Genomic DNA, 21511 nt, shown 5'->3' on the forward strand with positions numbered 1-21511 from the left:
AGGGCCAAGCAGGGGGTTGGGGAGCTCCCCCGTATCAGGCACAGAGCAGGGCTGATCAGGGGGTTGGGGCGCCTTCCCCTGTCATGAACAGAGCAGGGTGGATAGGGAGATTGTGGCCCCGCCCCCTGTCACACACAGAGCCACAGGGTGATCAGGGGGTTTGGTCACTGGCCCCTGTCATGCTGATCCCAGTGCCGGGAGGCCTCGTGGCTCCGCGGATTCCAGTGCCGGGAGGCATATTACCCTTTTACTATATAGCATAGAGGCCTGGTGCACGGGTGGGGGCCGGCTGGTTTGCCCTGAAGGGTGTCCTGGATCAGGGTGGGGGTCCCACTTGGTAGCCTGGCCAGCCTGGGTGAGGGGATGATGGCTGTTTGCAGCTGGTCGCACACCCTTCAGGGTGGGGGTCCCCACTGGGGTGCCTGGCCAGTCTGGCTGAGGGCCGTTTTCAGGCTAGCGGGTGACTGAAGCTCCCAACCTGTCCTTTTTTTCTTTTCTTTTTTATTCTGGGCCAGGCTCCAGCTCTGAGGCCTTGGCTGCTGAAAGCAGGTATCTGGTTTGTTTGGGTTCTATAATTGTCACACTGTTGCGGTCCTGCTCACTCCAGCTCTGAGATCCTGGCTGGCTGAAAGCAGGGATCTGCGTTTGTTCTATAATTGTAACACTGTTGCGGTCCTGCTGGCTGAAGCCGGGCTGGCTGAAAGCAGGTTACTGGGGTTTTGTTTAGCTTCTATATTTGTAACATTGTTTCTTAGAGTGCAAGCTCAGAGCCCAGCAACAGCAGGCCAGGCGGGATACATTGGCTTCCTCCGTCACTGAAGCAAGCAAGCCTCATGTTCACTTCAAGCTGCCTGGGTGCCGGCCACCATCTTTGTTGGCAGTTAATTTGCATATCGCCCTGATTAGCCAATGGGAAGGGTAGCGGAGGTACGGCTAATTACCATGTTTGTCTATTATTAGATAGGATAACTCTTAATATCCTCTTCCTATTAAATATGAGTTTATCAAATCAACTAAATCATTGTTCCAACTGTCCAAGTTATACAGGCAGTTACATTCATTAGCTTCAGTGTGCTGAATTTGTCTTTTCTGTCACACTGGCAGCTGCTTCATATTCTAACATAGCAAAGTATGATGCTTTCCAAACCTGTATCACTCAGATATCATCATGATGAAATAAAGCATCTTATCCTTTAAAAAAAATAAAATAAAAGTAAGAACTTAAGGGACTGCTACAAGGAACCATAGGATTTAAGAATTTTGCTTTCAAGTTTTCTTTAGCCACAGGTATGATTAAGAAACCACCTATATGCATGCATATGAGCATAACCAATGGGCATAGACGGTGCGGGGGAGAGGCAGAGGTGAGGGCATGTGCTGGGGGGAGGGGGCATCCAGGGAGAGGTCAATGGGAGGAAAAGGAGACTTATATAATACTTTAAACAATAAAGAATTAAATTTTTAAAAAAGAAAAGAAATTATGAGTCTGTAAATACTTGTAGACTTTTCTATTAACACATACAAGTAGATAATGAGAGTTGGCTCTATGATATTACCAGTGTCATATAAAAGTAAATGACTCCAAGGGAAATTGGGGCAGGCAAATATTTAATAAGAACCACTCTTAATGAGACTATCTTTGTAGTTTGACCATCTTCAAGTACTGTTTTTTGGACACAACCCCCCTACATTTACCTTTTTATTATAAATACACATTTTCATCAAAACCTTCATAGCTTAAAAGATGTGTTTTAATCTATAGATTTATAGTTGACCTAATCAAAAAACATATGCATATTTTTACTTCAGTTAAAGCAGTGTGAAAACACAAAGCTTGTCCATATTATGGTCTGCAGTATAAGTGTGTGTATTCCAGATTTGTGGTGATGATTTAAAATTAGATGACTTTATTTAAAACAATTACTCATCAAGTATATATTATTTCTAATTGGAAAAATTCATATATTTTCTTCAGATATTATGTATTTATATTCAAATACTTAAAGTCTGATTTTAGGAAAAAGGAGCTCATTATATATTTGAATATTAAGATAGTATTTTAATATTAAAATTAGTAAAAATTAAGCTATTTTTACTTTAAATTTATAAAATTGGATTTTTTAATCTGTAAATTTTTTTAGAGTTAAAGAGTTTGTATCTTTACAAAAAAAGTCTTGACCTAGTCCTAGAGGGTATTATGCTAAGAGAAATAAGTCAGACAGAGAAAGACAAATACCATATGATTTCACTTATCTGTGGAATCTAAAACCCAAAAGAAACAAATAAAACAGAAACAAACTCATAGACACAGAGCACAAACTGATGATTGCCAGGTGGAAGGGTAGGTGGGGACCTGGGTGAAAAAAAGTAAAGGGATTAATAAGTTCAAGTTGGTAGTTACAAAATAGTCATGGGGGTATAAAGTACAGCATAGGTAATATAGTCAGTAATTTTGTAATAACTATTTATAGTGTCAGGTGAGTATGAAACTTATTGGGGTATCACTTTATAAATGATATAAGTTATCTAACTACTGTACTGCCCACCTAATTCTATATAATAAAAGGCTAATGTGCAAATTGACCGAATGGCAGAACGACCGGTCGCTATGATGCACACTGACCACCAGGGGGCAGACATTCAATGCAAGAGCAGCCCCCTGGTGATCAGTGCACTCCCACAGGGGGAGCGCTGCTCAGCCAGAAGCTTGGCTCACGGCTGGCGAGTGTAGCGGTGGTGGTGGGAGCCTCTTCTACCTCCACGGCAGCGCAAAGGATGTCCGACTGCCGGTTTAGTCCCATTCCCAGCAGGGAGCAGGCCTAAGCCGTCAGTGGGACACCCCCTGAGGGCATGAATTTTGTGCACCAGGCCTCTAGTGTAAAATAATATTGAATATCAACTGTAATTGAAAAAATTAAAAAAAATTTTCTCTAAGTCATTTCAGAAGGCACCAATTTCTTATGTCCTTTACCTAAACTTATTACTTAATACCTAAGGACCATTGTCTAGTTGCTAGATATTTCAAAACTATTTCACATGATTTTTTTAAATATGTTTTTAGTCATTTCAGAGAGGAAGGGAGAGGAAGAGAGAGAGAGACATCAATGATGAGAGAGAATCACTGATCAGCTGCACATCCTCCACTGGGGATCAAGCCCTCAACCCGGGCATGTGCCCTGACTGGGAATTGAACCCGCAACCTCCTGGTTAATAGGTTGATGCTCAACCACTGAGCTATGCCAGCCAGGCCATGATTTTTTTTAATGTCATTTTTTAAGCCATATGTTACAAAGAAGATGGAATTTTATTTTAGGAAACCTAATTTACTGATAAAATAACTCATCTTTCTCTTTTCTAATGAGTATTGTTTTTGTTTTGTTTTTTCTCTGTTATAGGGATGTCTCAATGCTATTTGCCTTCATTAGTTTGCTTATTATGCTTCCCACTTGGTGGATTGTCTCTTCCTGGCTGGTATGGGGAGTGATTCTATTTGTTTATCTGATCATAAGAGCTCTGAGATTATGGAGGACAGCCAAACTACAATTAACCCTAAAAAAATACAATGGCCGTTTGGAAAATGCAGCAGCAAATAGCCGAGCTTTTACTAATCTTGTGAGAAAAGCTTTACGTCTCATTCAAGAAACTGAAGTCATTTCCAGAGGATTTACACTGTGAGTTCATTTTTTATTTTATTTTTAAATAATTCTTTTTTATTACATAGTTAAATTAGAATATTTACTACCTATTTTCATTTTTGTATTGCTTTTATAGGAAAAAAGTGGGTTTCTCTTTAGCACTTATTAAAGTCTATTAACTGCTCACTAAAGGAATAATATGTTAGATTTAATATGTAATATGATTCTGCTTATCTACTTTGAGAAACCAAAGTGCTTTGAGAATCATGATTATGTCTGTGTGTTACCTGTAATTTTATGAGATAATGTAGAAAGGGAACCTACCATTGAACCCAGCATACAGTTACCCAATAAATGCTTGTTTCCTTTACTTCCTGTCAGATACTCTGTTTCCTCAGTTTAATTGATAGCTGTATCTGACATGAATTCATTTTGAAAACTCTTGCCCTGTATTAATAATGTTCTTTAGGTAAATGTTAGTAGATATTATGGCACCAATATTGTCAGAATATCATGCAAGTAATGATGTTTCACATTCCCACGAGAAATTAAATATTCACCAGTCTAGCTGTAAGTGTATTAAGCTGCAGGTTATACTGGTTATTTATTCCATTATTAAAGGAAAAGTTATATTTACTCAACAGCAGTTTATTAGTTATAGAGCAGATGTCCTTCCATCTGGCTCTCAAGCTTGATTGCAGTACACCAGACTGCCTGCTAAACACTAGCAGATGATGGTTGTATTGTAGTATATATGTAATAATTTATATAACATGTAACCTTTGCAATCTATAAGTGGGAGAAAGTATGATGAAGTATATGGTGAAGAATAATTATTGCTCTTAATTATCGTTATATCTGGAAAATTATGAAAAGGGGGAGCAGAAGACCCTTTGGTAGTCATCACATCTTTTACTATGCTCTGCTCTAGAACAGTACTGAAATGATCTTGGCATAAAAGCTGTATTTGAAAAATCACGAACAGGGAAGTGGAAGAATCTCCAGTAGTCATCTCTTTCTTCACTGTTGTGTTCTGAAACAGTATTTTAAACAATCCCAAGACATAAGAGATGTTTTATTACTTTTCTTTCTGGTCAATTCAAAATGGAACAGTCCTCGGTATTTGTTTATTTTTGTTCTTCCATTGTTCACTTCTTTTTGACTGAGCAGAGCAGTTTTTAAGTTATTTGAGTATCAAGTTTTAAAAGTTAAAAATCACACTAAGAATAAGAGTGGCTTTTCATTCTTGACTTGCACAGGACTTTACTGAGAGAACTGACTGCCTAATGATTAAGCAAAGTGCTATGTGTTTGTTCATTTAGTGCTTGGGCATGCATAGAGGGTTCTGTGCCTTTTGTCATTGTCCACCTTTTACAAACATATGTATAGAATAGGCATGAAGAGCTAAATTGGGTCAGTTAGACATGATTTGCCTCCAGATTTTGACTTCTATCTATTCAGATGCAGACAGGCAGAAGAAATGTTGGAAAAAATTATGCTTCACTTGTCTTCATCTAACTGGATAATTGATTGAAAAAATTATGAGCAATAATAGATCTTGAATCATAATATTTTTAGTTTTTAAAATTCATTCAGTAAATAAAATGGAGTACAAACAATAGTGCCATATATTGAAAAAAATGAGTACTGTTTTGTTCTGCCTCTGTTTGTCTGCTCTAGCAAATAATTTAACCTTCTTTGCTTCATTCCTTTATTTTAAAATAAGCCAGCAGTCATTGTCCTGTGGTTGTTTTTTTAATAGATTTCCAATGCCTGAATATATTTTAGTTTGATTTAACATTTTTAAAGTTTTGAGTTAGATGTCTTATTTTACAAATGTGTGGTTATAGTGTAAGAAATGTATAAATTCCAATATTTTGTTTTGCTATTGGGAGAGGTTAATGGTTAGGTGAAAAAAAAATACTCTTATCTAATAACTATTCATAGTTTCATTTATAAAAGCATAATTTATTATATGTCATTGTTTCAAATAGATACTCCCCACTTAGCTTTTGGAAAGTGCTATGAAATGTGCTTCCTCTTGAACAGTTTTGAGAGTAGCTATGCAACTACATAGTAACCTTTACTTTGCCTTTCTACTTGCATTCCCCTGTTGGCCACTGGTCCTGTTATCTTTCTGCGGCCCCTACTTCATTTTGAGTAGGTAAGTGCCAGTGGCAGCAGGTGGGTAAGTCATTTTACCCTACTTTTATGAATGTACAGAATGCATTCTGTACAAGTGGCCAAAAACATGATTAATGAACATATATGAATGCATATTAAGAATGTGAAAGTGTTTATAATTAAAGCTTTTATACTTACTGTAGATAAAGGCTTGGAAACTAAATATAAAGTAGTATCACTTTAGTATGTTTTAGCAGGTAGAGTGTCTATATTAAAAAGTTACATTTTTTACATAAATATTCCTACATTTCTATATTTCAATTATAATGTTTTCGTTTCTTCATATCAGAGGAAGCCATTACTCTGAGATTTAAATTTTTCATTTGTCTTTTTCTGGTGACTATATATGTATCAGGGAAATGGCTATTTATGAGACCTGAGTGGGGTTACTGATAAACATTTTCTAATGAAAATCATGGAAAAGGATTTTTTTCTAAACTTAATAGAATTATGGATTTAGGAAACAAAAACTTTAGGACACCTGTACAGTTGTATCACATTTTACTTTTCAAGTTTGCTTGACAGGGTCAGTGCTGCTTGCCCATTTAATAAAGCTGGACAGCATCCCAGTCAGCATCTCATCGGTCTTCGGAAAGCTGTCTACAGAACTGTAAGAGCCAACTTTCAAGCAGCAAGGCTGGCTACCCTATATATGCTGAAAAAATATCCTTTTTTGTCTAAATTTAAGAATAAGATATGTTTCCAGAGTGCTGAATATAGGTATCATAGTTGCATCCTGTAAAGTTAACTGTAAACTGAAATTGCTTATTTTGAAGCTAATTTCTATCAGCACTTCTATTTTAAAACTGGAAATGTATTCCAAGGGGGGGAAGGCAATAACAGACAAGAAGATAGTTGTTCTCTCGTGTGGTTCATTTTTAATAAGGAAAAAAACTTGAAATCCCTGCCTTTACTGGTCCAAAGAATAAATTCAAAAGACCTGGCTTTGCTGGGCCTGGCTTTTTTTTTTTTTTTTTTTGAAATTACTGAACATGGCAAATTTGTGTCATGACATGGAAATAAACTGGCAACAGGAAATCTTTCTCCTTTCACAAAACAAAGGCCCTAGAGTCAAATCGGCAACATTTAAATTTTGGCCATATCAGTTATTGCCTAGGTGACCTTAAGCAAGTTTCTTAACTCTCTATACCTTTCTTTATTCATTTTTAAAATGTCAATACTAACACAATCTTACTGACTGTGTTTTTGTTGAAATCAAATGAATTAGTGCATATAAAGTGTTTAGATAGTGTCTGATACAGAGAATACATGACAATAAGTCAGTCACTTAAATTTACTAAATAAAAAAATTATTTCTATTAGTCAGGAAATAAAGGTATGTAATATCTTTATTTTATTTATGATTCATAAATAAATTATGAGTAAGTGGAATGCAAAGATTACTTTTGTAGGTCGACGCTCAACCATTGAGCCATGCTGGTTGGGCTGGGCAGTCTTAATGTACCTTGTATGTTTTATGAAGACTTTGTTGATTGCCTTAACCTAATTTAACCTACCCCCTGAACTCTGAGAGTGACAATGTAACCAACTACATCTGTGTGGTGCCTTTTAAGGAGCTGGGACTTGGACTTAGTGAAGAGCAGATTTCAGAAGAGGAAGCACATAACCTTACAGATGGTTTCAGCCTGCCTGCATTGAAGGTAATCCACTGGTAGAATGGAAGGAAGGGCTGAGGAAGAGATAGATGCTCTTGGATTGTGCCTGTGCTTTTTGAACACAAATGGTGCACCTGTTCTCTTTTATTATTTGCTGATTACTATTACTGCAATAACCTTACTGATGTTTGTGAAGCTGCCTTTAAAATTGGAGAACATCATAAAGATTGGAAAAGAAGATCCTTATAGTTTGATATCAAAATACTCATAATTCTTTTTTTTTAATCCTCGGCCAAGGAATGAGAATATTTTTCCCATTGATATTTTAGAGAGAGTAGAAGGGAGGGGGGAGAGAGAGAGAGAGAGAGAGAGAGAGAGAGAGAGAGAGAGAGAGAGATTTGAGAGAAACACATTGATCGGTTGCCTCCTACATATGGCCCGACCAGGGCCAGGATGGAGCCTACACCAAGGTACGTGCCCTTGACTAGAATCGAACCCAGGAACCTTTGGTCCACAGGCCGACACTCTATCCCCTGAACCAAACCGACTAGGGCTCCATTTTGTCTTGAGACTGCATAAACTTCTACATCTTTAAATTTTTCATATTCATATAAATGTTCTAAATCTGTTTTTCTTCTCTCTTACCTGAAATTTGCCTTGACTTATTCTTATCCTCATTCTAATCCATCTTACAGCTTAAGCTAGAAACCTGCACACTAACCATCTTATCCCTCCTTTTACTCCTCACATCCGGTCTGTCATCATAATTTTGTGTCAGTTCTACCTTCAAAATATATTTTAAATTCATCTATTTTTTCTGGGTTCTTCCCCACCATCCTACTCCTGAATGCCATCACCTTTTACCTGAGCTGCTTCAATTGTTTTCTTACAGGTTTTTTTAATTCCCTAAAGTTGTTTGTTTCAGAATGCAATTTGACATACAAAGAGCCTTTAAAATAATATATGCTTTGAATCAGTAATTCCACTTCTGCAAATCTTTCTTAAATAAATTATTCCAAATATAGTCAAGTTTTATGTACCAAGTTGCTGATTAGCTTTGTTTACAGTAGCGGAAATGAACAGAGCCTAAATACACAGCAATTAAGGAATAGTTGCATGAATTATGGTAAATCCACATGGTGGACCATTGTGTAGTAACTACAGTTTGCTTTTGAAGATTTTTTAAAAACTTGGGGAGATGTATGTTAAACCAGTGAAGCAATTAACACACAAAAATGTATATATAGTATGGCCACAACTCTGTCTTTACAAAAAGACTAATAGAAAATACCAAGACACCAATAGCTACCTTTAGGATGGTCACATTGTAGAAAATTCCATTTACTTCCAAATTCAGTACAATTTGAGATTCTTAAGAAAAAACAGGGATTTTGGAATTGAGCAGACCCAGGTTTATATTTTAGCTCTGACACTAACTTTTGACCTTGAATAAATTATTATTTGAATTTGCCTCAACTGTAAAAAGGGCCACCATACCTGCCCTACAAGGTGTTAAATGAGAAGACATATGAAATACCGACAGTGAAGCTTGTCATATAATGGGTACCATATGCGGTAATAGCTATTATTGTTTACACTTTTGAAATATTGTTTTTAAAAGCTTATTAAATCTTGGATTGTATTTCAGCTTAAGTATAGGCAGCAAAGAGAAAAAGTGACTCCCCTAGAGTCAGACTTTCCAGGTTTGACTCGTTCCATCACTTGACGGTGAATGTGTTCTTGAGCAAATCCCTGTTTCTGTGTTTATAAAAATGGGATAATCATAATGCTTACCTCTGAGGGATTTGATAAATGCCTGGGATAGAGTGATTAATAAATGTTAGCTGATTTTTTTAATTGCTTCTGATGGGATCTACTCTAAAATGTGAGGCTTGTTCTCTTTTATCTCCCCACCCTAATTCCAATACTGCTGGTTGTAGCTGGACCCCTTTTGCTCACCCATGTTGTTTTAAAGACTAACTTTAGTATTTTGATTTTTGCTTTATTTTGACATATAACTAATCTATAACCGAACTTCATGTATTGCATTCTTACCAGGAACATCAACCTCTGAAAGTTGCCTTATCTTGGACCTATAGTGTATAAACTGCTGGAAACCCCTGTGACACTTAAAAATTGTATTTTGCCTTGTACATTTGCCATTGTACCCAAAAGAAAGTTTTTTTTTTAACAGATTTTGTATAAATTTTAAAAGAAAATTCTCAAAAGAGCAGCACTAATTAAAGATTTTTTTTATGTAGTGAAAGATGGTTTACAAATAAATCAGGACCTTTTGTTTTCTTCTGTAATTTTCATGGTGTCCATAAAGAAAATACATTTTGGCTTTATTATTTTTTTTCACCTATATTCCCTCAGGAAAACTTTGCAATCCTGAGAAGACATATAGAATATTTAGTACAGAGTCCTTATCCCTTCTTCTTATTGTTTAAATTTTTAACTAGTTTTTAAAGTTATTATGAAGTAATATATTTCCTGCTTTAAAAAGTAAATCTACATTTTTAAAAAATGCTTTACATAAAAATTTCCTATTTGTTCATAAATTATGGTTTTCCCCTCATCCAAAGAACAAACAGAAATATATATATATATAATTTTGAGTTTTGGTTTGATTGGATACTATGGTAGTGATTAAATAATAAATTAGTATTTTAAAAGTGGCAGTAAGCTATGCCCACTTGATTGTTTCGGTTGCTGTGGCCAAAACTCTGGAATCATTCTTCATAACACTTTTCCACCCATAAACAATTTGTCAAGAGATTTTGTCGGTTCTACTTTCACAATATATCCAGGGTCCAACTACTACTCACCTGTTACCACTAACCACTGTGGTACAAGCTACCAGTAACCCTTACCTGAATTATTATACTAACCTCCTAACTGGTCTCTCACCTCCTTATCTTCTCTCAACACAGCAGCCTGAATGGGCTTGTTAAAGCATAACTCAGATCATATAACTCTGCTGCTCAGAACCTTTCAGTGGCTCCTCATTTCTCTTAGAGTAAAAGCCAGAGCTATTTCAGTACCTTCATCACTTACCTCACTCCTCCTTGCTTACTGTACCCCAGTCACACTGACCTTGTTCCTCAGATGTGCCAAGTCCTCTCCTACTAAATAACTGCAGTTGAACCTCCTGTTCCCTAGAATTCTCTTCCCTGATGATAGTTTCATGGCTTAATTCTGGATCGCACTTTTTTAGAGACATTCCTGGCCACCCCATCCCTCCACCTCTCCACCTCCCTAGCCCCCATTACCTTCCCCCATGTAAACACACATACAGTACACACTCGCTATTCCCCTTCTCTGCTGTATTTTTCCTCATAGCACATCAACCAAGAAACTCTGTCTTTTACTTGTTATTATGTATTGCCCCCCCCCCCCACTTGAATATAAGCTCCATCAGGGCAAGGATTTTTTTAATTTTTCACTTTTGTTCAAAGCTATATTATCAGCATATAGAATAAAGCCTGGTACATCATAAGTGCTCAAAAAATACTTGCTGAAAGAACCAATATAGGGATAAAGAAAATCATTATAGTCATGAATTTACTGGTTAAATAAGACCTATGAGGTAAGCTTGTTTATATTCAAGAATTCCTAGGTAAATGTCTTTAGCAATTTGGAAATTTGAGCTTGCTTATTTATTTTTTTATTTTTTTGACCGTGCTTATTTAAAAAAAAAAGTTCAATGGTAAAATAGGTTTACATTAAATTATCTTATTATTTGCCTAATTTTAATGTTCAGTTAATAAAACAATCTAAATAATGTTCACTTTCCTGGTTGTGAAAAATTGGAAATCTAAATTTGTTCATTCCTCTTTGTTGTATGCCAATTCTTGTTCATAATAGATTGTTTCCTCATGTTTGTTTGTTTCTTTGTTTTGGAGATATTATCCTCCTCTAGAATAGGACTTATACCTACAGAAATCCTTTACTGCCTGAAGTCAGAGGTTGTCTCTCAAGAATGGGTTTTGGCCTTAGCCAGTTTGGTTCAGTGGTTAGAGTGTCAGCCTTCGGACTGAAGGGTCATGGATTTGATTCCGGTCAAGGGCATGTACCTTGGTTGCAGGCTCGATCCCCAACCTATTGGGGCATGTGCGAGAGACAGCCAATCAATGTGTCTCTCTCACATCAGTGTTTCTCTTTGTCTCACCCCCTCCCTTCCACTCTCTAAAAATCAATGCAAAAAATATCCTTAGGTAAGGATTAACAACAACAAAAGAAGGGGGTTTTAAATTTCTTGTGCTAGACACTCCTAAGTATGAACACTCTGGGACTGATTTTTATGTTATTTTTTAACTATTTCCTAGCCAAAACAATGGTGTAATTTTGAACCCCAAACTCTGGGTCCATCAATAACTCATTTCTTTGAACTTATATAGCTCTATCATTCCTACTGTTTTCATTTCTCCTTTGTGTAAAATTTTAAAATAATTAATCAATATTTACTTCTAATACATGTGTCTCAATCTATCAACACTTTCCTTCTAGATCAGAACTGTACCAAGTTATATTTTGGTATTTCCTGCTATATTGGGATCAGAAGTTCCCATGTGCAATGACTACATAATTTGATATAAAATTCTTGGCTAATCTTAGAGTTAACTCAAGCTCAACTATATCCATTACTTATGATAAAGTGGAAAATTTAAACTAGAAGTTAAATTTGTAGTTTGTTTTGAATGTTGGCCAATATTTTTTATTGATCTAGTTCTTTTTTTCTTTTTTTTTTTAGGTTTTGTTCCAACTCTGGGTAGCACAGAGCTCAGAGTTCTTCAGACGGTTAGCCCTATTACTTTCTACAGCTAATGCCCCTCCTGGGCCCTTACTTACTCCAGCACTTTTGCCTCATCATATTTTATCTGATGTGACTCAGGGTCTACCTCATGCTCATTCTGCCTGCTTGGAAGAGCTTAAGCGCAGCTATGAGTTTTATCGATACTTTGAAACTCAGCACCAGTCAGTACCCCAGCGTTTATGCAAAACTCAACAGAAGTCAAGAGAACTGAATAATGTTCATACAGCAGTACGCAGTTTGCAGCTCCATCTGAAAGCATTACTGAATGAGTAAGTTTAGAAGCTATATAAGGAAATGTCCCCATGATTAGCAAGTTTCACTCTTGGGCTATTGTGGTTCTTGGCTTGTGTCCTAGCTAGAGAGAAGCAGCAAAATGGAGACATACAGCATGAAAGACGGTTTATACTTACAAACAGAGCAGAGAAGCATGATTTATAAGTACTATAATTCGGTACATTTATAATTATTACTTTTCTTGATTTCAACAGACAACCTAGAAAAATAGGACAAAAGCAGATGTTCATTCTATTTGAGAGCTGAAATGGAGAAGTTTACAAAGAATGAGTTTAACTCTCTTTAGGTAGGGCTCTTAAACTGGAGCCTGCACTCTAGAAGAATATCTGCCAACACTGGAAAAATAAATTATAAGAGGCGTTGTTATCTTATCTAATAAAAGAGAAACATGGTAATTAGCGTACGACCGCTACCCTTCCCATTGGCTAATCAGGGCAATATGCAAATTAACTGCCAGCCAAGATGGCGGCCGGCAGCCAGGCAGCTTAAAGCGAACATGAGGCTTGCTTGCTCCAGTGATGGAGGACTCCAACGTTCCCCGCCTGCCTTGCCAGCCTCTCAGCTGCAACTCTAAGCAACTATGTTGCAAATGTAGAAGCTAAACAAAACCCCAGAAACCTGCGTTAGTCAGCTGGGCTTCAGCCAGCAGGACCGCAACATTGTTTCAAATACAGAAGGTAAACAAAGGCCAGAAACCTGCTTTCAGCAGCCAAGCCTCAGAGCTAAAGCTGGCCCAGAATAAAAAAGAAAAAGAAAAAAAGGAGCAGTTGGGAGCTTCAGTCACCCCCAGCCTGAAAACAGCCCTCAGCCCCTCACCCAGACTGGCCAGGCACCCCAGTGGGGGCACCCACCCTGAAGGGTGTGTGACCAGCTGCAAACAGCCATCATCCCCTCACCCAGGCTGGCCAGGCACCCCAGTGGGGACCCCCACCCTGATCCAGGACACCCTTCAGGGAAAACCAGCAGGCACCCACCCGTGCACCAGGCCTCTACCCTATATAGTAAAAGGGTAATATGCCTCCCGGCACCGGGATCAGCGTGACAGGGGGCAGCGCCCAAACCCCCTGATCGCCCTGCGGCTCTGTGTGTGACAGGGGGTGGGGCCACAACCTCCCTATCCACCCTGCTCTGTTCGTGACAGGGGAAGGCACCCCAACCCCCTGCTGATCGCCCTCCGGCTCTGTGTGTGACAGAGTGCGGTGCCCCAACCCCCTGATCAGCCCTGCTCTGTGTGTGACAGGGTGTGGTGCCCCAACCCCCCCCCCCCCCAAGGGCCCTGCTCTGTGTGTGACGGTAGAACCATAACCTCCCCATCGGCCCTGCCCTGAGTGTGAGAGTGGCAGTGCCCCAACCCCCTGATCGGCCCTGCTCTGTGGGTGATAGAGGGCGGCGCCCCAACCCCCTGATGGGCCCTGCTCTGTGAGTGACAGGGGGAAGTGCCCCAACCCCCTGATTGGCCCTGTTCTGTGCGTGACAGGCGCCGCAACCTCCCCATCGACCCTGCCTTGAGTGTGACGGGGAGGTGCCCCAACCCCCCAATCGGCCCTACCCTGAGCGTGACTGAGGGTGGCATCACAACCTCCCAATCGCCCTGCTCTGTGCATGACAGGGGGTGGCGCCCCAACTCCCCAATCAGCCCTGCTCTGAGCCCGACCAGGGGCTGCACCTAGGGATTGGGCCTGCCCTCTGCCACCCGAGAGCAGGCCTAAGCCAGCAGGTCGTTATCTCCCGAGGGGTCCCAGACTTCGAGAGGCACAAGCCAGGCTGAGGGGACCACCCCCCCCCCCCCCGAGTGCACAAATTTTTGTGCACCGGGCCTCTAGTATATATAGAGTTAAAGAATAACACATTGCTATTTTCTAAATAAATTCAACAGATTTGGACTCTTTTTCCATAGCATAGGACATGTTTTTTTGGCCCCAGTTAGATAATACAATGTAGAGTCCATATTAGGTGATCTACTTTGAATGGAATTGCTGGCACTCTGCCTTGGTAGCAGGTATGGTGCAGAAGACAGACTTGTAGTAGGGACTGGATCAGATGAATGGTTGGATTCATGTTGTGCTGGTAATCAGGAAGGTCATCGGAATTTAATGGGTTGATATGATCATAGTTTAGTTACTTTATCCTGGATACCAGGCAAGAAGTGGAAGGGAGAGGCCATTAATCAGTTTTGTAAGACCAAAAATAAAAATGAGTCAAAAAGGCTTGAAGTCTCAGTAAAATTAAAAGGCTGGTTTACAGGACTGAAGAAGGATATGGTGTACAAAGATAGGAAGTTAAGGTCATAAAGACATTTTGAGAAAAGTTTCCACTCATCAGTTCAAGGTCTGGCATTAGGTATATAAGGCTGATGTAAAGGTTAGGGCATAAGGAAAAATTAAGACACTATGAGGCAGGAATGTTCCAGTGGTCTGTAGCAGCTATTCCAAGAAAGCGGGTGAATGTTAACCTAACTCAGCTCTGTCTGCCACAGGGAATATGGGAGGTAAGGCAGTCTTAAGGTGAGTGGGTGACAAAGGTTGAATCATCATCAGAGGAATATAATAAAAGGCTAATATGCAAATCGACCGAACAGTGGAACGAACAACCAGTCGCTCTGATGCACTGACCACCAGGGGCAGATGCTCAACACAGGAGCTGCCCCCTGGTGGTCAGTGCACTCCCACAGTGAGAGTGCAGCTCAGTCACAAGATGGGCTCACGGCTGGTGAGCACAGTGGCAGTGGTGGGAGCCTCCACGGCAGCACTAAGGATGTCCGACTGACGGCTTAGGCCCACTCTCCATGGGCCTCTAGTATATTATAATGAGAGAAGGTGGCTTAGGGAAGGAAGAGTGCTACACTGTATAGATATGAAAATGAAAAAGAGGGGCTTTGTACCTTTGTCAGGAATTGTGGATTATGATGGGAAGTATGTTCTCTATTTAAAAATGAAATATTCTATATCTTAACTAGAGAGTATACCAGTCTTTAGCTATCATATATAAATTGCTCTATAGACTGCTACAACCTTGAAATGTCATCTAAAATTGTGTTTCACTCCTTTGCCCTTGTTCCCTTTGCTATTCACACTCTCACTTTCTTACATGAGGACATTAACCCTTTAACTGTTCTTCCTCCAGAGTGCTCATGGCTAGATGGTTCCTGAGGCATATATTTGCTTTCTCACTTAACCAAAAATCTTAACTGGTTTCAGAATAGAGCTGCTTAGACTGAAGTCTATATAAAACATTCTGTAAAAAAGGTTTGCCATAATCTGACTACAGTCTGCTTTTCTGTCTTGATTTCTCCTTTTCCTTCAGTCCAGCCAAACTGTATAAATTGCCATATGCCCACAGGGAATATGGGAGATAAGGTAGAGTGACCTTCCTCATCTTTTGTACATGCTTCAATTTTATCCCGCCTTCACTGCTCCCTCAAAAGGACCTTAGCTACTCCCTTAGCTACTCCCTATCTGTCCCATTGCTGGTAGCAATGTTCCCCTCTTCTGAATTCTTATAACACTATCTTTTTATCTCTCTGTGGTATACTTTTGTGCCTGGATTCAACCCAGGTTTACAACTTATCAGCTGTATGACTCTGAGCAAGTTTCTTCAACTCTCTGGACCTAATTCCTCATCTGTAAATGAAATAAAATGTTATGACTTTTTATGATAATTGTATTTTATACATATGTATAATTTATCTGATTCAGTTATGTTTCTTGTAAATAGAAGATGGGTTTAACTTGTCCTTTCAGTTCATGCCTAGTATATATGCAAGCAATATTTGTGGGATAAATATATGACACTGTTTATAAGCTTTTTAAAAAAGTGTTATAAAATACACGTAACATAAAATTTACCCTTTAATCATTTTTAACAATACAGTTCAAGGCATTAAGTATATTCACATTGTTGTACAACCATCACTACCTTCCATCTCCAAAACGTTTTTAAACTTCTAAGCTTATTTCTTAAATAGGCCTTATAAATGATAAATTTTCCATTTTATATTTTAGAAATCTCCATGGTGAAACTGTTTTTCTTTATTACTCAGGGTAATAATTCTTGAAGATGAACTTGAAAAGCTTGTTTGTACTAAAGAAACACAAGAACTAGTGTCAGAAGCTTATCAAATCCTGGAACAGAAATTAAAGTTGATTCAGCCCCATGTTCAAGCAAGCAACAATTGCTGGGAAGAGGCCATTTCTCAAGTGGACAAACTGCTACGAAGAAATACAGATATAAAAGGTACCTGGGAGAGATTTCTTCCATATATTCCTCTGCAGTTAGGATTTTATTAGGTGTATTTCTTCTCTATGATGAAACTCACTTGGCAAGCCTTCTTAGTTTACTAAAGAAAAAGTTGAACTTATATGGCCCTGGCTGGTGTAGCTCAGTTGGTTGGAGTGTCTTCCTGTATACCAAAAGGTGGCGGGTTTAATTCCTGGTCAAGGCACTTGCCTATGTTTTGGGTTTAGTTGTGGGAGACAACTGATCTATGTTTCTAATTTTTTTAAGTTGAACTTATATGTACAAATTAACACTGAATATAAAGTCTTGGCTCTTACTAATAAGAAAAACAGCCCTAGCCAGTTTGGTTCAGTGGATAGAGCGTCAGCCTGCAGACTGAAGGGATAGATTTTAATAATATTATTTATTATTAGAACTTCCAGAATCTCTTTTCCAATTAAGGGTAATGATGATTTTGATATTCATGGGCCAGAAATTGAGTTTTGCTTCTAAGATGAAATTCTTACTTTAGTTATTCAGAAATTTTATACAAATGTTATAATAGGTAGCACTATGTATTTGTTATTAGGGGTCTAAAATGTATTAAGTACCATTATTTAAGAGTAATACTGCTAGGTAAAAAGATAGTCTTGAAATCCTCCACAAACCTGCTTTCATTTAACCCAGATTTTATACTTTGTTTTACTGATCTCACCAATTTCATTGTAAACATTTGGAATATTAATTTTTAAAATTTGCTATAAACTATGTTTATCCCTTCCACCTTTATGATGAAGTTAATAACAGAAATTGTATTTCTGCCAAAGATGATTGATGCTTTATTATTCTGTTTCATTGTTTTGTTTACAGCTAAATCTGTAATACTTTAATGTCTTAAATATGTTGAATAAGTCCTTAGATAGTAAAAGTATTTCCTTTGAAACAAGGAAATGTTAATAGTACCAATAGATTTCCTTTATGTCTCAAATATAAATAGTAATTTTTCCTGCCAAGGATAATTTTGCCAAGGATTTTTTTAAAAATATATTTTTACTGATTTCAGAGAGGAAGGGAGAGGGAGCTAGAAACATCCTCCTATATAATAAAGGGCTAATATGCAAATCAACCAAACAGCAGAACGACCGTTTGCTATGATGCACACTGACCACCAGGGGGCAGGCACTCAACACAGGAGCTGCCCCCTGGTGGTCAGTGCATTCCCAAAGGGAGAGTGCCGCTCAATCAGAAGCCGGGCTCACGGCTGGCAACCGCAGCGGCAGTGGCAGGAGCCTCTTCCAACTCCTCAGCAGCGCTAAGGATGTCCTACTGCCAAGTGGGCCTAAGTCTTCAGTCAGACATCCCCCAAGGGTTCCCAGACTGCAAGAGGGTGCAGGCGAGGCTGAGGAACCACCCCCCCACCAAGTGCACGATTTTTGTGCACCGGGCCTCTAGTCAGTGATAAGAGAGACTCATCGATCAGCTGCCTCCTGCATGCCTCCTACTAGGGATCGAGCCTGCAACCAGGTTCATAGGTTGGCATTCAATCAATGAGCCACACTGGCCGGGCTTGCCAAGGATTTTTAATAGGTGCAGATATTTATGCATTTAAACTTTTTGAAATGACCCAAGTGTAGAGCTTTTGAGTACATTTTCTATAGTTTGAATTACCATTGGGTGTTAAAAGATGCATCACACTCACTTCTCCTTAGCATACTCTGAGATGTTGAATCTTAGTCACTCACTTAAATATGATTGTTATAACTGTCTCCAATGCATTGGGCAAGTGATAAAGCAATTTCTTAATTATGCTCTGTATATGTGGCTTTTGCTCTATATAATAATGATATGAATAGAAGTAATTCACAAACTTTTCTCACTAAAATGCTCATAGTGGCCATAGCTACACAACTTTAAAATGTTTGTTTGAGCCCTGGCCGGTTTGGCTCAGTGGATGGAGCGTTGGCCTGTGGACTGAAGGGTTTCAGGTTCTATTCCAGTCAAAGGCATGTACCTTGATTAGGGGCACATCCCTAGTAGGGGGTGTGCAGGAGGCAGCTGATTGATATTTCTGACTCTCTATCCCTCTCCCTTCCTCTCTGTAAAAAATCAATAAAATATATTTTTAAAATATAAAAATAAAATGTTCATTTGAGCCTTAGCTGGGTGGCTCAGTTGGTTGGAGCATCATCCTGTACACCAAAAGGATGTGGGTTCAATTTCTGGTCATACCTAGGTTGCGGGTTCGATCCCTGGTTGGGGTGCATATGGGAGATAACTGATTGGTTTCTCTTTCACATTGTTGTTTCCCTCTTTTTCTCCATTCCTCTCTCTCTAAAATCAATTTTATATATATATATATATATATATATTTTATTGATTTTTTACAGAGAGGAAGGGAGAGAGATAGAGAGTTAGAAACATCGATGAGAGAGACACATCGATCAGCTGCCTCCTGCACATCTCCTACTGGGGATGTGCCCACAACCCAGGTACATGCCCTTGACCGGAATTGAACCTGGGACCTTTCAGTCCGCAGGCCGACGCTCTATCCACTGAGCCAAACCGGTTTCGGCACTAAAATCAATTTTTAAAAAGGACATATATTCAGGTGAGGATTTAAAAAAATGTTCATTTGCATTTTTTAGATGCAGGTGCTTTAGTTAGCTGTATCTTGTAAAGTTACTTCAAAATTACAGGAATATCACAAGAATAGTTCACAGTACTCTTCATCCAGATTCCCCAGTTGTTGACATTCTAACACATTTCCCTTATCTATGTATCTATATGTAAATTCCTTTGGTGATATTATTCTTAACCATTTGAAAGTAAGATGCAGACATGAAACCTCATTACCTATAAATACTTCTGTTTGCATTTTTCTAATGTCCAGGTCCAGATCACACATGGCATTTAGTTTTGGTGATCTTTATTCTCTTTTAGCCTTTCTTCTCTTTCATTATAAGTATTTTGTGAAAATAATACTTTAAGATTATATAAATACCCTTTCCTCATCAAAATTTTTCCCACTGTTAAGCATACACGCACCAAATGACTCAGTAATATTATTCCTAGATATTTACCCTAGAGATATAAAAGCTTAATGTTCACACAAAAACCTATACACAAATATATATTTATAGTGGCTTTATTCATAATCACTAAAACCTAAAAGAAGCTTGTGCCCTTCTGCTCGTGAATAGATAAATTGTTACATCCATCCATATAACTGACTACTACTCGGCAATAAAAAAAAGAAATAAACTGATACATCAATAAGATGGAGGAGCCTAGCCAGTTTGGCTCAGTGGACAGAGCTTTGGTCGCAGACTGAAGGGTCTCGGATTTGGGTCCAATCAAGGGCATATATCTCAGTTGCAGGCTTGATCCTTGGCCCTGGTCAGGGCACGTGTGGAAGGCAACCAATTGATGTGTCTCTCTTACATTGACGTTTCTCTCCTCTCTGTCTCTCCCCCTCCCACTCTCTGTAAAATAAAACAACAACAAAAAGATCGATGGAAGAATAATCTTGGTGAGGATTAACAAAAAAAAATAATAAGATGGAGGAATTTCTAATGCATTATGCTAATCAAAAGAAGCCAGACTTAAATCACCATATACTATATGATCCCATTTATATGACATTCTTAAAATAGTAAATTTTAATAGGAACAGAAAACACATCAATGATTACTGGGAATTAGATATGGAAGGAGGAATATGATATAAAGAGGCAGTATAAATAAATGTTTTGAGGTGAAGGAACTGTTCGGTATTTTGGTTGTTAATCAGATATTCAGTCATTTCTGTGTGGCCTGTTTCTTTTTAAGGCAAACCTGAAATAGCATGTGAAAGCCCACGCTGTACTGTGGTACCCGTGCTGCAGCCTACTCTACACATTGCAGACAAAGATCCAATCCCTGAGGAGCAGGTAAGGGTGAAAATTGCTTGTTTCCCATAAAGGAGAGTTGCACATGTGAAACTTACCTATTGCTCTCTGTAAGTGACATTGTAGAATTTATGTTTCTAATGAGCTTCAAAATCACAATATAATGTATTGAATATATATCAAATCATTAGTTCTTAGTGCCTTGAATTTTAATCCATTTTTTAGACACTTAAAAGTGATAAAGCACATTAAAAAATAGTGCCTTTGCAAAGGTACCTTTCTGAGATACTGGAAATGTTTTTATCTTGATCTACCACCATGTATACATATCTAAAAATTTTATACATTCATCTTGTGCATTTGACTGCATTTATGTTATGCCTCACTTTCGATATTGACAAAGATTTCTTTTGCTCAAGAAGTTTTCCTTAGGTCATATAGTCTATTCAGTATCCTTAATTGCAAAGGGAAATCAACCCTACTTAGTTTAACAAAGAATAAATTTTTTTATAAAACATTAGATAGCCCTAACCAGTTTAGCTCAGTGGATAGAGCATCAAACTGCGGACTGAAAGGTCTCAAATTCGATTTCGGTCAAGGGCATGTACCGTGGTTGCAGGCACATTCCCAGTAGGAGGTGTGCAGGAGGCAGCTGATCGATGTGTCTCTCTCATCGGTGTTTCTAACTCTCTACCTCTCTCCCTTCCTCTCTGTAAAAAATCAATAAAATATATTTTTAAAAAATAATAATAATAAATAAAAAACATTAGGTACCTCATGGAACATTCAGAGGGCCAGGTAATCAGGCTTGAACCAGGCTGGGGTAAAAAGCTAAAATCACTCAAAAGAACTTTTACAGTGGCAA

General features: G+C 38.4%; 1 protein-coding gene across 11 annotated transcripts in view; it reads left to right on the plus strand.

Moving 5' to 3' along the window:
• Positions 1–21511, plus strand: part of VEZT (vezatin, adherens junctions transmembrane protein) — a 71066-nt gene that overhangs the window by 43457 nt on the left and 6098 nt on the right. For 6 of the 11 annotated variants that reach the window (XM_036298432.1, XM_036298438.1, XM_036298436.1 and 3 more), the window contains 6 exons: positions 3396–3671; positions 6333–6482; positions 7333–7480; positions 12189–12520; positions 16585–16778; positions 20588–20688. In XM_036298432.1, the coding sequence (XP_036154325.1) occupies positions 3396–3671; positions 6333–6482; positions 7333–7480; positions 12189–12520; positions 16585–16778; positions 20588–20688 (1201 nt within the window). The remainder of the gene's footprint in view (positions 1–3395; positions 3672–6332; positions 6483–7332; positions 7481–12188; positions 12521–16584; positions 16779–20587; positions 20689–21511) is intronic. The other 5 variants (XM_036298439.1, XM_036298437.1, XM_036298430.1 and 2 more) reach the window with 3 other exon arrangements.

This window comes from Myotis myotis, unplaced genomic scaffold, assembly GCF_014108235.1.
Source record: "Myotis myotis isolate mMyoMyo1 unplaced genomic scaffold, mMyoMyo1.p scaffold_m19_p_3, whole genome shotgun sequence".
In the NCBI taxonomy this organism is placed as follows: domain Eukaryota; kingdom Metazoa; phylum Chordata; class Mammalia; order Chiroptera; family Vespertilionidae; genus Myotis; species Myotis myotis.